We start from the raw sequence: 16,793 nt of genomic DNA, 5'->3' as shown, positions 1-16,793 counted from the left end.
TCCAGAGAGTCTTGAATGAGAATCCAAGCATGTGACATTGAATTGTAAGATAACATGTGGTAAAGAGAAAACATTTCCAGTGAATTTCAAACCTGAGAATCTCTTTTAGTTGATTCTGCTTCAGGGTGTATGGTTTATTCAAAGGATGCATTTGTCCTATGGACAACTCAGCTGCCAGACCCTTTCTTCAGGAGAGTCCTCTGGACCTTAGCGTCACATGCTGTCTCTGCGGCTTAGTTTTGCTAGAAATGTCAGTGGTCTTCAGATTTAAAATCACTATATTAGCAGTAATAAAAATGAATTTGGAGCCTATCCCCATTATCAGGTGCACTCCACAATTAACAGGTGTTTGTAAGTGCCATAAAAATTAAGATAGATTGCTCAAAGGGCTGAGCTCATAATTTGTGAGTTGGCAGCATTTTCAATCCTGTACTACATGGTCTTGAGCACCCAATGAGCTAAGAGTGATCAACATTAGGAGCCCAAGTGCCAGGCATGACCTCAGAAAACCAAAAAGTTATCTGCAGATTTCATAAATACCATAACTATGACAAGTAAAAATTATCTATAGATTTTGTAAATACTGTAACTATTACAAGCAAAAGTTATCTACACATTCTCTAAATACTATAACTGTTACAAGTAGCATCTTTCCTTGCCACTTTTCCAGACTAGTTATTTGGGCTTTTGCCCTAATACTTGGGTAATCGATGAACCATCCTCTCTAGGTTATGAACAGTTTTTTGGCCATACTTGTGATCCTCAGAGGTTATACCTGGCTCCATGCTCAGTAATTACTGATGGGGGAATCAGCGGACCATCTGGGATGCCAAGGGTTAAATTCAGGTTGGCCACATGCAAAATAAATGCCTACTTGTTGTGTTGTTCTGACCCTGGTTCTGAAATTTTATTTCAGGGATCTTTGTCAAATGTCTATAGCAACCTCCCCAACTTCCAATGCTCAAATGGCAGAATCCCCCCACCCCTCTGAAATTTGCTTTCTATACCTTTCTTGCTTTCTTAGGGTTTCTGTCATGTATCTTTCTCCTTTAAATAGAAACATGGTTTGTATTATTCAGCATTTTTATGTATTTATGGCAAAAGGGACATCTGTGACAAGTTAGACCTCTGCCTCCAGTTGATTTTCCACCACAGCAGTTAATCTTTTAAGGAATAAAAATCATGTCTGTAGCCTGGTTAAAACTGTGAAGTAGCATCTGTTGTGCTTGAAATAAATAAAATATTTCCTGGTTCCAACATGAGCCTGCTGTGTTCCATCCCTGCAAGCCTCTTCTTCTTGTTTTAGTCCCTTAATATACTGACTCAAGCTGACTTGAGTTTTGTTGGCAGTTTTTGGACCTCTAGTGTCTCCCTCCCTTCCCCATCTTCTCCTGCCTTACCCAGGGCCTTCCTGAAAGTTTGCTTGAAATAATCTTTGCCTCATTTTGGCCTTTGTGTTAACCTTAGAGAGACACTTTGCAACCACAATACCCAAGCCCCCCTCAGATCATGCTGTGTGCTATTACCTACATTGGGATTAGGTCGTTTTTGGCTATTTATTGTTCTGACTTTGCGATGTTTCACCTGTTAATGTTTGAAAGCAGCCATACTTGGCTTATACAATTTACCTTCCATTAAATAGAAATTTTACTAGCTCTAAGAAGATAGTGGATAATAGATATTCTTATTCCTTTTCCATATATTTCCTTCACTAGAACATTTAAAAGTGTTCCTCAACAGCGAAGCAATTTCTTTAAATTTGCCTTGTATTTCAAGCACTTCAAAGAAATGAAATCCATTGAAAGTACTAACTACTGGTAAAAATAGCTCTTCTGTTTAAAACTTTCATTAGCCCTCAGTTGAATCACCATGTTAGCCTGCCAACTTTCCCAGAAGTGATTAGCTAACCAAAATTATTTAATTATTAACAAATATGTTGCTTGTAAAGGGAGACTGTCATTTTTTTTCAACTTGAAAAGAATCCGAATTCACCTGGCAGTACCCGCTGCTGTTTTAGACTCAGAATATTTTCCTTGTCACCAATTTAGGAAGATGGTAGGAAAGAAGGAGGAAGATTAAGTGCTTGACTTTTATACTCAGATCTAGTTTTGTCATTTTTGGCTGTAAATTTACATAAAGAGTGTAAAACTTTGGTTTAACTGTAACACACAAAGTGATTGCACTGTGCAATCTGTGTGTGGCAATGACATCATTAAATTATGAATGATGGGGAAGAAATTTGCAAATATTTGACTATCAGGAGTCAGGACTTACACATTAGCCTATAAACCATGACAAAAATAAAAGTTAACCCAAACCAATGTATTTACATTACTTATTTAATAGTCTATAATAAATTATTTTTGGATTAAATAATAAGATATTAATTTGGAGGCCTAGTGTCAAATTAGAGAGTAGTTAAGGTGAATATTAGACTGAAAAGTCTTTTCTATAAGGTAGCTTCCAGGAAATTGTTAAAGACAGATCAGTATATATGAAGAAAGAATACAAGTGGAATGTGGAGTTAAACTATTGCAGTTTTGAGTTTAAAAATATCAGCTCTTATGGAAAACATTGCTGTATAACTTGATTTTTCTGAAGAAATGCCAGTGGTGGTCATGTGCCTATATAGATGGTGCTATTATTTCTGAGAGGCTCTTTATAGTCTTAAAATATTGACAAGTGGGGAGAGTTGGAAGTTAGGCTATTGAGTAAGGTGCTTATTCAAAAAAGAATAGCAAAGGAGCCAAAGGATGTTTGCCTTGGAAGAGGGCATTTGCCTTATATGTGCCAACCCGAGTTTGGTCCTCAGCACTCCAAATGATCCCCCAAGCTTGTCAGAAATGATCCCTCAGTACAGAGCCAGGAATTAGCCTGGAGTACCACTGGGTATGGCCCTCAAACAAAGAAACAAAATCATGGAGGTAATATGTGGAAAATGGAAGTCTAGACCTGAGATGGCTGAGTTTAACACAGTTATAAAGAGTATAGACCAAATAAATGTAGGTTTTAGTTCTTGTTTGAATATGCATTTAGTTGCACAGGAGTTGCACGCAGGTACCTGTTCCTCAAGGGAGACCCCAGAATAGTTTACAATAAATTTTTAGTGCACCTCCTTAGGTATTTAAGTTTCGTTAACTCAAGTTGCTGCTCATGTTTGGTGAATGCTCTTTGAGTCATGTTCATCTTCTATAATATTAGGTTTTGTGAAAGGCTGTGTACATAGTTTTGTGGGGCTGCCATAAGAGGAACAAATTCCACACTACGAAGAGCAGTGTTTAGAAGTCATGAGCAAGTGGGAGACCCTCACAGTTGAGCTTTCTTGGCTTCAGGCCAATCTGCTGCTGTTTTATCAATATTCAGTTCATCTGTAGAGGATGAAAATTTCCTTAAAGGGTTAATTAGTTACTTGAGTATCCATTAGAACTTGGAACACACACCTCCCCTTCTTGTCAGTGAGAAGCAACAATGCCTCTGAGAAATGCAGCTGTTCTCTCTTGCTCTTTCCCTCCCTCCCTCTCTCCCTCCCTCCCTCCCCCCCTCTCTCTCTTTCTCTCTCTCTCTCTCTCACACACACACACTTAATAACCCCTTCATTGATTCCCACCTTATCTCTAATGTGTGTAGCATATAGCAGCTTCACTGGGAAGATTTTTTTCTGGAAATGCTACTCTGTGCAGCTCTCTCTCTCTCTTCCTCTCTCTCTCTCTCCTCTCTCTCTCTCTCTCTCTCTCTCTCTCTCTCATGCGTCTTCACTCTTCCAGGAGTTCTCAGGTTTTCCTCATAGCTCAGGCAGGAACTGTAAATTGCTATAGGGATACTACACACTCCCCACAAGACACTGAAGAACACTTACACTGGGGCGCTCCATTGGCAGCTTAGGAATATGGGGTGTGGTTCAGCACTTACAGGGTTGACCCTTCCACCACCAAGCTCTTAACCATTCCTGAGCATACCTCCTTATGAGTTCCGCTACGGTCACCACCTGCCTCAGCCAGCTGCGCTGGGTTCAAAGGGTCCAGTGAGAGAGTTTCTGAACACAGTTTCTGGAAAAAGGCCTCTGCCCAGGGTGGCTTGGAATGCAAACATAATGCCAGGCCTCCACACCTTTTCGAGGGCAATTACCACTTAGCCACACATTTCAGAGTTCTAATAAACTGGTCCCCTTTGTCACATAACCATTTTAGTGGCTCTTCTCTGAGCTGAGTCCAAGTTCTTCAGATTCTGCTAACAAGGTTCTCTGTGAACAAGGCAGTGGCCAGGTGCAGCTGTGTGTGTGTGTGTGTGTGTGTGTGTGTGTGTGTGTGTGTGTGTGTGTGTGTGTGTGTGTTGAGGGGTGTCATTTGCCCTGTTGGGAAGAAGCAAGAGAAAGATGAGCACCACCTAAGAGCCTTTCATACTCCTAATCACCTGAGACTTGGTGGATTCCCAGCCTCTGGCATTAAGCTCACAGTTTGTGTGTAGGGATGGACTGGATTCAGTTGGCAGAGTTGCAGTAAGCCTTCAGGGCACTGGGGGAGTTGGGCAGCTCCACCTTCTACGGAGATGCCATTCTAGGAACCTGAGCCTATATATAGTAGGGAGGGTGTTTGCCTTGCAGGTGGCCCACCCAGGTTCAACCTCCAGCACCATCTATGGTCCCACGAGCCCCACCAGGAATGATGCTTGAGTTCAGAGATCCAGTAATAAGCCCAGAGCACTGCCCAGAGTCCAGCACTCCCCAAACAAAAGATGTAAAGCAGAGAGTCAGCAATGAGATGTTAAGGAAGGTAGTGACGCTGGCCTGAAATAACCACTGTTCTGTCTTCTAATACATTTGTACAAGTAAGGATATTGAGATATTGACTTGTATTCACTTTCTGGTGAACCTGAATGGAAATATAGGGAAATCAAGAAGTACCTTGGTGTGGAACTATTTCCTCGAAACCAGGCAAATGAGTTTATGCAAGTGTCACATTTATATCCCAAGTATACCTGCTCTCAAACCCCATCCCTTCCACCTAACTTAAAGCAAACAAGCCAACCAGTTCCTCCATACCTTATTTCAAAAGTGGGTTCAGAAACAAGATGTTAATTGTTGGCAAGTCTTTTGGCATTTTAATTATTTATGGTATCATTTGCATCTGTTAAAATTTAATCAGTAGTCACTTTTTTCCCCCTCAGTAGTTCACTTTTTAAATTTCTAATTTTTTTTTTGGCCACACCTGGTAACGCTCAGGGGTTACTCCTGGCTATGCACTCAGAAGTTGCTCCTGGCTTGGGGGACCATATGGGACGCCGGGGGATCAAACTGCGGTCTGTCCTAGGCTAGTGCTGGCAAGGCAGACACCTTACCTCTAGCGCCACCACACCAACCCCTAAATTTCTGACTTTTATACCCCAAAATGAAAACTCAAAGACAGTGACACCTGGTATATAAAAAACTGGGGTTCTGGGCAACCCTACCAAGGATAATGAAGAAAGATTATTCAGCACAAAAGTCAATAATAGGGATCGGGAAGGTGGCGCTAGAGGTAAGGTGTCTGCCTTGCAAGCGCTAGCGTAGGATGGACAGCGGTTCGATCCCCCGGCATCCCATATGGTCCCCCCAAGCCAGGGGTGATTTCTGAGTGCATAGCCAGGAGTAACCGCTGAGTGTCAAATGGGTGTGGCCCAAAAACCAAACAAACAAACAAACAAACAAAAGTCAATAATATATTCCTAGCAAATAGAGGAGTATGCTCAGTTTTTGATAGTTGGGACATTTAAAGTAATATTTAAATATCTGATTCTTAGGCTAATTAAACATGTAATATAGACCACCCTCTGAAGTATTTAATAAGTCACTCATGCATGAAACCATAGCTCTGTGGCAGTGAATTTTTGAACCATATTTAAAATGCATAAATATTGCTATAAAATGAAACCAGATAAGGTGAACCTTACCAGCAGTATAATATTTAATGATAAATATGCACTTATTACACATATTAAAGGTACTTTTATAATCACAAGCGCTTAAGATTTCAACTATAACATTATTATCATTATTCCTCATTACAGCATTGTTCCATGACTGACAGGAAGTTAAATGCTTTCAATAGTAAGAACTGGGGTTTTGATTCCAAGCATCGTTATCTCCCATAGATGTCTCCCTGTCCATTGTGGGGTGATTGTTTCATTCATCTAGATTGAAGTGAGGATTGGGGGGCCTGAATACTGCTATAGAACCTGGACTTAATCTTCACTGGTCCCCCCAGTCCTTTGTCTAAGGACCCCTGGGGACTCCATATTGGTGATCTTTGAACACAGCTGGCTCTCAGGTACTTGAATCTTTGGGGACTGATATTCCCAAAATAACTTTGAATAGTTAAATCTGACCATGTGTGAAATGGCAGTTGCCTTTTAATTTTAATGGAATATTTTAGAGCATTTTTTTATGGAAACACTCTTAAAGTCCTGTGTTTCTTTCACTGCCTTAATGAAAAGGGAAAAATGTGTTTCTGTTGCTGTTATTTTTATAATAAATTTAAAGCAATTCCCACAAATCTTAACAAGTAAAATCAAATATTTAATGCTTTTGGCAAAATGCCTTGATAAAATTTCCAGGACAAAATAAAATATTCTGTATTTAAACATTTTCGTATAGAACAGACTAAATTTCTAAGAGTCCTTACATCAGTATCTCTATTTCCAAGTTAATTTAGAATGTAGAATCGGCAAACCACATCATTATCATAAGAGTCCCTCCTGCATCTGAAAAGATTTATGCTCAGATTTCAAAACCAGAAGAGAAAGCTAGCTTCATGAATATGAACATTACCAAGAGAAATACACTTTTTTGTTGTTGCCTTTTTAGATGGGGGGTACCATATCTCTTCAAATATACAAATCTGGTTTTTTTTTGGATATTTACCCAAGAAGTAAGCAGATAATGTAGGTATACTTTTGCTGCAATTTCACAAAGACTGACTCTTTTTAACTACAGGCAGGGAGTGCATGAATTGCTAGTAATATTTAGCAAACGGCCCTCCCAGCAAAGAAGGAGAAAGACTGCCTACTGCCTGATTTACTGGTTCCCTTAGTGCGAATATGAAGTCTGGCATTTTAAAAGAACTTATCCAGTCACTTCCCATTGGTGGAAGCCAGCCCACACTGGTTAGATATTCTTTCCTGTTTGTTAGGTAGGCATGCAGTGTATGTGCACACCATTACATCACCTCAAGATCTTGTCACTTTATGTATGCATTATTTAAAATTAAAAAATATTTTGATAGTTTCATGCCACTTTAATTTAGAATATTATATTTATATAATATATTTAAAATATTTGTTCATAATTTAAATGTAAATATTCATTTAAATATTTGAATTTAATTTATATACACTTTAATTTAAAATATTATATTATATATTTAAATATTATAAAATATTTCTTAAACTTTATTTATTGATTAATTGATTGATTGGTTTCTGGGCCACACTCGGTGGCACTCAGGGGTTACTCCTGGCTCTGCACTCAGAAATCCTCCTGACAGGCTGAGGAACCATATGGGATACAGGGAATCAAACTAGGTCCCTCCTGGATTGGCCACATGCAAGGCAAATGCTTTACCGCTGTGCTATCTCTCCGGCCCCTATTATAAAAATGTTTGGATAGTTTCATGCCACTTTAATTTATTCTAATTTTGTTTTAATTTAGTAAGCTTCAGTTAGCCCAAGAGGCCCTTTTATGTCCCAGAGAAGTTAGGCACTCTCAATTGGATGGGTCTGTATTGCTTGTTGAAGACTCTTTTATCCATCTGGCTAGTTCCAGGTGATGGTGAGGAACCCTGTGGCTGTTGGTTGTGCAAAGCAGGAGATACTCAGGTGTGTGTGTGTGTGTGTGTGTGTGTGTGTGTGTGTGTGTGTGTGTGTGTAGTTTTTATGCTGAATCATCAACCCTACGGGCTCCAGGTTCTCTCCCATTCCTGACATCCCCTCAGAATTAAAGCAATTATCTTTCATGCTTTCTGCTTTGGAGCAATGCCCGAGCCATTCTAACTGGGAGGTTGGCACCTGTGGGGGTACCCAAATTTTCTGCCTGCTCTGGGTTCCTTCAAGTCCCTGAGTTTTGTATTTCAATTATATGAAATTAAGGAGGTGTGTGTGTGTGTGTGTGTATGCATGCTCTCATGCATGTATATATGAATGTATGTCTGAGCACTTGCATGCGAGCATGCATTTCTAATTTGCAACTAATCTCAACTATAGTTATTTCTGTCCATGGACACTGATGCTATCATCTTGTTTCAGGCATGCCCTGGATGTATTTTTACTTGTCTGCTTTTTACTGATGTGGTGGCAATAGAACAGAAAAAGAATCATATTGCGTTTGCTTTTTTGGGCCAGAGCCTCATCTTCTCTATGTTGGTTTAAGGATTTGGAGTATATAACCGTGTGATCCTCAAACTTTCAGTCTGTTTAAAATATATATATATATATATATATATATATATATATATATATATATATATATATATATTTTGCAACTCATAGAGTCCTCTGAGAAAAACTGTTGATCTAAAATTTTCACTGAGTTCGTACTTTCCTGCGTTGGTTTATTTTATTATTTGCAGGGAGGTGTTGGGAAGCATATCTGGTGATGCTCAGGGTGTATTCCAGACCTTTTGTTCAGGGATCTCTCATGGTGGTGTTTGTTTAATTTATATTTTAAAAACTTGGTGTTCCATTATTGTTTCTCATGATTTGACAAATCTCTATTTCAAATATTTTTATAATGCATTTGATCTTCATCATTTTGAGTTAGATTTTGTTCTTCCATAGAGTTGGCTGCCTGTGTTCTGACTGGGAAGAATTTGTACCATGGAGGAAAGCCCTATAGCTCTGTATGGTTGAGATATTTCACCTGACACCCAAAATGGCCCCAAGGAGGTATCTCCTCCCTGGGGACCTGGAGTGAGCCACTCCTCTGCTTGCCAATGATATAATTCCGTACACTCAGATTTCCCACACTGGAGAAGTAGGAATACTTCAGCATGGCCATAAGCCTTTAACAGTATTTGCACCAAATGCATTGATTCATTGCACTATTGACATTCGGAGCTTTTATGACATGGTTCTGTTTATTCTTTAGCCATTAAAGTTAGGAATTTTGCCTCTCCATTTTATTTGAATATCATTTTAGAATTAGCTACTAATGGAAATGCTTATCAACTTCCCTTATTTTTTAATCACCTAATAACATTTTTTGTTTTCTGTTGTTGTTTTGTTTTGGCGCCACACCCGGTGATGCTCAGGGGTTAATCCTGGCTCTGTGCTCAGAAATTGCTTCTGGCTTGGGGGTTCATATGAGATGCCGGGGGATCGAACTGTGGTTCATCCTACGTCAGCTGCGTGCAAGGCAAATGTCCTACTGCTGTGCCACTGCTCGGACATCCAAATAACATTTTTTCAATAATAAAGAAGAATAATTTTGAAAGAAAGTAAGTGGTGGATCAGGTGGGGGAAAAGCTCTTTCTATTTCCTCCAGTTGTATGCATGTTATTCAAAATCTAAGAATTTTTGTTGTATCACAGGTTGTCTTCTATCAAGGGTCTTCAAGACAGACTTGCTCCCAGGAAAAGGGTCCAGCAGAGCTGAATAGGGAGATTAGCATAGGTATTGGGTACTACCTCACAAAGCTTTGTCAGTGTCTTAGAATAGAGCAGAGGGAAAGGTCTGCTCAGGCCCCAGTAAGGATGGGAAGTTTGATTCTGGTCGTGCTCTTTCAGTTTGAAAGGAAGCTCAGGCTGCTAGGAAAGACATGTGTCCAGGTTATTGAGAATAATGAATTTGGGGGAGGGTGGTATACCCTATTGTGCTCACGAATGACTAGAACTGGCTCCTAGCTCTGTACTCAGGAATCACTTCTGTCTTAGTGCTTAGGGATCACTCTTAGCTGGCTTGGGGGATCCTATGGAGTAACAGGGATGGAACCCATGCAAGGCAAGCACCTTTCCCAACCCCATATTGAAAATAAGGTTGTATAAATGTGGGGGAGAATGTATCCCCTTGAATTTGTGCTATGTTTCATTTTTTGCAAAGACTAAGAAATGAGATAACTGGAGCATATTGAATTTCTCTTTTGAATATTTCTGAAGCATAGTCAGGCTTTTTAGGGGCTTCCGACTGGGCCCTCCCAGACCTATTACCATGCAACTAAGGTGACAGGATTCTCCTGTGAAAGATGAGACTCAGCTTTCTCTTGGACTAAAGTCTGCCCTGTGACAGGGTACTTCAGAGAGGAAGGGACCCACAGAGCACCAAGGTGGAAATCCGAGGTCTGTGTCAGGAAACAGCATATTTGTTGTTGTTTTCATAGGAAAAATTAAAAAGTGATGGGGAGGTTGTGGTGAGAAGAGGTAGGGCTTGGGGAAGAAGGGAGAAAATCAACATTTCACTGGGGGTGATGGAGAAAGCCTCCCCTCAGTAATGTAGGAGCCAGCTAGGCCCCTTTGTGATGGCAGCTTGGAGCAGATCTGCTGTCACCCATGCTAGAAGGCTCTGTGATGGCAGGCTGGCTCCCAGTTCAAGGCTGCCGAGGTCCAGCCAAGGCCCAAGGCCCAGACAGAACCCAGGCGCCAAGCAGTATCCCCGGGCTGCTAATTTGCCGGACACACAGGGCCCTGTTCTGTGTGCCTCCCCAGGTTGGGGGTGAGTGGAATCCATTAACATTTGAAAATATTTGCAGAGATCGGAGGGGGGAGGAGGTATTTCTGGAGGCCCATACTCGGCGCACTTTGATGCGTGCCAGAGCTCGCTGGCATGGCTCAGGCCCTGATCGAGAACATCTGGGCGCCTGCTGCTGCCGCCTGGAGATGGGGCGGAGAGCAGGGAACAAAGGGGGCTTGTGAGAGCGGGGTGGCCCCGTGCTCCATCGGGGGAGGGGAGCCAGGCAGGACCGGGCCCAGCACTTGGCCTTGACAAGGGTGTTGCCCGGCTTGGGATGTGCAGTGAGGGCATGGAGGGTGCAGCAGGCAACACAAGGCTGGCCTTTCTAGCAGTTGCTTGGTTGGGGGCTTCTCCCTTCTTGGAGCCTGAGACCGGTGGGAGAGGAGGGAGGTACATCCTCCTTGCAGCCTAGGACCATGTGGACCTTGTTTCCCTCCCCAGGGCCAACCCCACCTCCAGACTGAGATGAGATCAAATGAGCTGCGGATCCTGACAGGTAGATCCCAAACTCAGAAGCACTTTCACTGCCTGGTTGTGAGAGGCTGCCTGTCGACAGCCTGTCGTTTCTCAGTAGAGTTTTGCCAAGGGAGCTGATTGATGCCTGCCACCCCTTACCCAGTGTGCAGATCTATGTCAAAAGAAAGTCAACATGTAGGCATTCATGAACTTGCAGAAGGCCTGATGTACTGCTAAGTGATGGAATCTGCCATCATTTGGAAAGTTCCCTTGCCTATGCCCAGACTAGGTGTGGATAAAAGCGGTCAAGGTGCACCGTCAAAGTGCCGCCAGACTTCAGCCACAGATTCCTCCCTTCCCACTTCCCATTGGTCTCCAGGTCCTTGGCATCTCTCACTCAGCCACAGAAAAATGAGTTCCATATTTTTAATATTGTTCAGCACCCCATTTCCTGTGGATTCATCTCAACCCAGACAGCAGCTCTTGACATGGATATATTGGGGTGAGGGCTGTGGAGGGGAGTGGTAAGGCATGTTGGGCCAAAATTACCAAGTTTGGAAATCTCTTACCTTTGTTCATTCCGCATGTATCTGCCAAGGTCCTTCTGTAATGGTCTTCAGTCAGGCAGGTTCCTTTCAGATTCCTGCATCCCTGAAGGTTGAGCTTCTCAGTTCAGATTGTGTATTCAGACTTGCTTGAGCAGGCAACGGTAGGGCCAGAGGTTCAGCCTTAGACCTGTGGGGCATGTTGCATCCCAGGTACCACATACCACTATCCTTTGTGGCCCTCAACACTGCAGGGAAGAAACACCATATCCTTATACCAAGCTTATACTTCCTGACCAGTTGGTTGACTCTCTCTAGGAGTGGCTCCTGAATCCTCTGAGCAATGCCTGATAGTGTCCCTCACACCCTCCAAAACAAACAAAAAAGACAATAGGCAACTCTGACTTCATTCACATTCCTGTTGATCATTCAAAGTATCTTTTCTATTGGTTCCTACAACACTTGCCAGCAGTGTTTTATTTTGTTTTGTTTTGCTCCCTCACCCCACCCCACCTTCTCAGTTTGTTTTGTTTTTTGATTTTTATTGTGGCCAAAGTGAATTAAAAATATTTCAAAACAAAAAACAAAAAAAATAATAAAAACTTTCACAGTAATATTTAAGGTACATTGACAATGAATCAGGGGCATTCCCACCACCACCAGTGATGTCCTCCCTCCATCCCTGTTTCCAGCATGCATCCCATATCTCTCTCCTTTACCCCCAGAATACTAGTGAAATTGGCCCCCACTTGTACAGCTTGCTGTGGATTAGGTATAAATTCTGTTGTCGTTGACTTTGGGCTTGATGTTCAGGTCTGATCATTTTTTTATTTCCACTAAATGTTCATGCGAGTGTCTTGACCTGGTACCATACATTTTCCCCTTTCAATTTATGACACTGAACAAGATGATTCAAGCAATGTGGTTCTGTTGGAGATATAGGAAAAGAAGAAAAAATAACTAGGAGGAGTCCTTCTAGGTGTTATAAATACCAATTTAGAAGAGGGAAGGGAAAAAAGAAAAAAGTAACAACAACAACAAAAAGACAATAACAAACAGAAAAAAAAGACAATAACAAGAAAACAAAAAAGCAAAACAAAAAAATCAAACAAAAAAACAAAACCAGAAACTATGAAAAAGACAACAAAACAAAACAAAACCAACAATGACAAAAGTCAAACAAAACCCAACCAGCAACTACATAAAAAGGTTTCTTCAACAGGGCGGAGTCAGGCCTTGGCAAGATGGCGCAGTCCTCCTTGCTGCGCCCCATGTCCAGGCTGCTGGTCCCCTGCCGGCTCCGGAGCGCCTTGTCAGCGCGGTCAAAGTTCTACGTGCGGGAGCCATTACACGACAAACCCGACTGGCTCAAAGTGGGGCTGACCTTGGGTACCTCCGTGGTCCTGTGGGGCATGCTCATCAAACAACATAATGAAGATGTTTCAGAGTATAAGAGAAGAAATGGATTGGAATACATTTTTGGAATACCAAGATAGTGTACTCAGCAATTCCTCTGGATCCACACATTTGGTTGGTTGTAAATATGAAAGCAAAGGTTACATGTGACTATGTTAAGTCAGCATTTGTGAGCATCATCAAATAAAATAATAAAAATTATATCTGTGGTGAAAAAAAAAGGTTTCTTCTTCTTTCTTCTTCTTTCTTCTTCTTTTCTTTATCTTCTTTTCTTCTCTTTTCTTTTTCTTCTTTTCTTTTTCTTCTTCTTTTTCTTCTTTTCTTCTTCTTCTTCTTCTTCTTCTTCTTCTTCTTCTTCTTCTTCTTCTTCTTCTTCTTCTCCTCCTTCACCTTCTCCTCCTCCTCGTTCTCCTTCTCCTTCTCCTTTCTCCTCCTTTCTCTCTCTGTCTCTCTCTCTCTCTCTCTCTCTCTCTCTCTCTCTCTCTCCTCTTCCTCCTCCTCCTTCTTTTGCAAAGGCATAGTAAGTAAGTATTAGGGAAGTTAGAAAGGGAATTCCCTTGGCCTAAGAGATTTTGAGTTTCTCCGCCCTTGAAGCATTCTGTCATGAGAACCACTACAGGCTCTGTACACACTCTTTTTCACTCCCCCAGGTCTTTTTTATGGTGCCAGGCATCTTTCCACTCAGTTATGGATGATATAATCAGGCCTTTCTAACTCAATATCTTGGTATTTACACAGGTCATAGGACAAAGCCTAGGAATAGTCTTCTTTATAGTTCTAGAAGTTCTGTTCCATCACTGTTGTTGTAATCAGTCTTTTATAATTGGTGGTCTCAGTTTTTGCACAGATCCTAGAACAAAGCCTGGAATAGAGCTTTTAAATTGTGATTCCAGAAGTTCTATTCTGTCACAGTTGTTACAATCAGAAGCCTGGGATTGGAGATCTTGGTTTTTGTACAGATCCTAGGCTGATGCCTAGGCTAGGGTCTTTTTTATTGGTCCCAGGGTAAGTACTGTCCAGTCTTGGCTGTCAATGTCAGTCTTCAGTAGTTGGTAATCTTGGTCTTTGCATAGGCCAAAGAGCGATGTGTCTTCTGATTTCATCTTACTGTTAGGACATTCACCAGCAGTGTTTTTAACCTTATGTTACTGAGATTGCCTGTTCTGCTTTTTATTCATAAACTGCCAGTAGAATAAGGCTCATTTGTGCCTTTTAATAAGGATGTTCTGGAGATTCATCTCACTTTTTTTGCCCCTCCCCTCATCTCACTTTTAATTTGGATGAATCTGTGTGTCCATCTTTGTCTCTGTCTCGCTCATCTATCTTTAGCCTAAAATTAACCATCTAGTGTCTTAAGAAGTTTACATTTGCCAAAAATGTAACAAAAAAAGACAAAATCTGCATTAGTCCAAAATCTGCATCAAATTTGAGTCTTCTTCAATGCTCTTTGTAAATAATCTGTTCATGTCTCATTTTTTTCACATTTATAATTTCTTTTTACAATTTTATGACTTTCCTTTATCATTTGAAGACTTTCCCCTTCTCCTCCCTTTCCCATGCAATAAATTCTGATCCATCTAAGTGAGCAGCCCTAGAAAAATTGCTTTCCTTCTAAAACCTCCAGAGATGATCTCAGACCCCACCAGATATCCACTCTCTAAATTTATAGTGTGGTTATACTACTAGCTTTCTTTTTTTTAGAAATAGCTACAGACATACTCTAAAGCATGACCTAATTTTAGCTTAATAAAAGCCACTGTGCTTTTTTTCAGGAAATAAAAGATTATTTATACAAAATTTGCCCCTGTACTTGTATAGCAGATGTATCTGTGGCTAAGAAACTGTATCCTAGGTGACTTGTTTAACTTCCTTTTGAAGATATTAAAGTTTTATGTGATTATTGCCTCTTGGACAAAGGGCGTTCTTTATTTATCTGAGTATTGATATTTTTGGTCTAGTTGATATTCAGTTGTTCAGTACAATCTTGAAAGTAAAGAAGCATGATTAAGTATTGAGAAAATTGATCATTAGTCATATATATGTGTGTCATATGTGTGATATAAAAGTTATATCAAAGTCCTGAAAATATTCTTCAATTTATTCAGCTCATGTTGGTGCAGAAAAACCAGAAGAATATTTGTTCCTTCATTCCCAAATTGTTGGGTCCCTTTAATGTTATCTGAGTATTCAATGCCAGAAGCGAGATATTAGGTTTCAGAGAAAACCTAGAAATAGCCATATGCTTAAGAGTGATTTTTCTGAATTCACTATCCTGAAGCAAATACCCTAGTGTGGACTGAAGCCTTAGAACATTATAAGAACATTATTAAAACATTTCTTCACCAAAATTTCTGGGGTGAGAGAGTTGAAATCAATCTTCTCTGCTTAAATGTAGTGCTAGTAGTTTAGGTCCATGCTATACTTCTTTTTAAATATATATTGAATTCACTGTTTAAATGTGTATTTCTTTCTCCATCATTGGAATCAATATTTCATGTGAACTTCTGGATTGTAAGACAATGAAAGGACAAGTTATTTAGGTGTCAATCTTGCAAATTGCAATGGGGACTTCACCTTGCCCATTTGAGCATTTGCTTTTTAGAGAGATCTTGTGAATTTGATATCAGGAACCCTCTACCAATTAACTATCTCAGGAGATTACCTAGTCACCTAGGCCCAACCTAGACAGGTTGGGTGACAGCAAACATCTGCGCCCAGCCACAGCATTTTTTTAAAAATAAATCTCTTGTTGCAAGTCAGCCCTTGATGGGGTTGACTGATGGAGGATGGAGGATGAGGTCTTTCCCCTCCAGCTCGGAGCATGTTGTCTGCCACCCTGCTCAGCCAGCGGTTCTGAAGCGAAGCGGCCAAGTAAAAGGCTAGCAGACAGTCAAGCTGAGAAAATATCGCTTTATCCGGTGGACAAGACTGAAGTCCAAAGCCTCAGCATCATTTCCAGCCAAAAAGCCCCCTTGCCTTCTACAGACCCTTGCTTTTATTCCCCAGAATCAGGTACCACCCCAATGGTGGGATCAGGTACCACCCAATGGTGGGAGGCAGGAATCAGGTACCCACCCTAGGGTGGGAGCAGAATGCCAGGTCACACCCTAGGTAGGGCACAATCACTGATCAGGGTAGGGTCAGTAAACATTAATAATCCATTGAAATGTTTACATACACAACAATCTTTATTTAAGCACAATGATTACAAGCATATTGTAGTTGGGTTTCAGTTATAAACAGAACACCCCCCCATCACCAGTGCAACATTCCCAAATCAATACCCTGCCTCCCCCACCCCACTCCTGCCTGTATTCTCGACAGCCAGCCACAGTATTTGATGTTGCCCCTTTGAACATGATGGGAAGGTTGTTCCCCTTTCGGCTGGTGGTCTACAGCCTCCCATCCTCCACCAATGATGTGAAAGTGGTTTTTGGTTTGTTTTGGGGCCACAGTCATCAATGCTCGGATTATTCCTGGCTCTGCCCTCTGAGGAAACACTCCCTGGCAGTCGCTCAGGGGACTTTATGGTATGCTGGGGATGGAACCAGGCTCAGCCACATGCAAGGTGAGTACCTCCACTGTTCCTATCTCCTCAATCCTTATGTGAGAGTGGTTTCCAATTCAAATCTTTTGTACAGAACTTTCTATGTATAGTCTTTTATTCTTTGAAGTTTCTGCCAC

General features: G+C 41.2%; 1 protein-coding gene across 1 annotated transcript; it reads left to right on the top strand.

The window, feature by feature from the left end:
* The first annotated feature begins 12,912 nt into the window (after positions 1 to 12,912).
* LOC126013519 (NADH dehydrogenase [ubiquinone] 1 subunit C1, mitochondrial-like) lies at positions 12,913 to 13,330 on the top strand. The gene has a single exon (XM_049776639.1). It carries the CDS (start codon positions 12,938 to 12,940, stop codon positions 13,187 to 13,189), a length of 252 nt encoding a protein of 83 aa, XP_049632596.1. The 5' UTR covers positions 12,913 to 12,937; the 3' UTR covers positions 13,190 to 13,330.
* Positions 13,331 to 16,793: the final 3,463 nt, after the last annotated feature.

This window comes from Suncus etruscus, chromosome 7 (assembly GCF_024139225.1).
Source record: "Suncus etruscus isolate mSunEtr1 chromosome 7, mSunEtr1.pri.cur, whole genome shotgun sequence".
Lineage (NCBI taxonomy): Eukaryota > Metazoa > Chordata > Mammalia > Eulipotyphla > Soricidae > Suncus > Suncus etruscus.
This window is presented reverse-complemented; position numbering and strand designations above follow the sequence as displayed.

Bases quoted from the DNA above. Each gene is read 5' to 3' on its own strand.
- LOC126013519 (XM_049776639.1), top strand. From the start codon at position 12,938: ATGGCGCAGTCCTCCTTGCTGCGCCCCATGTCCAGGCTGCTGGTCCCC.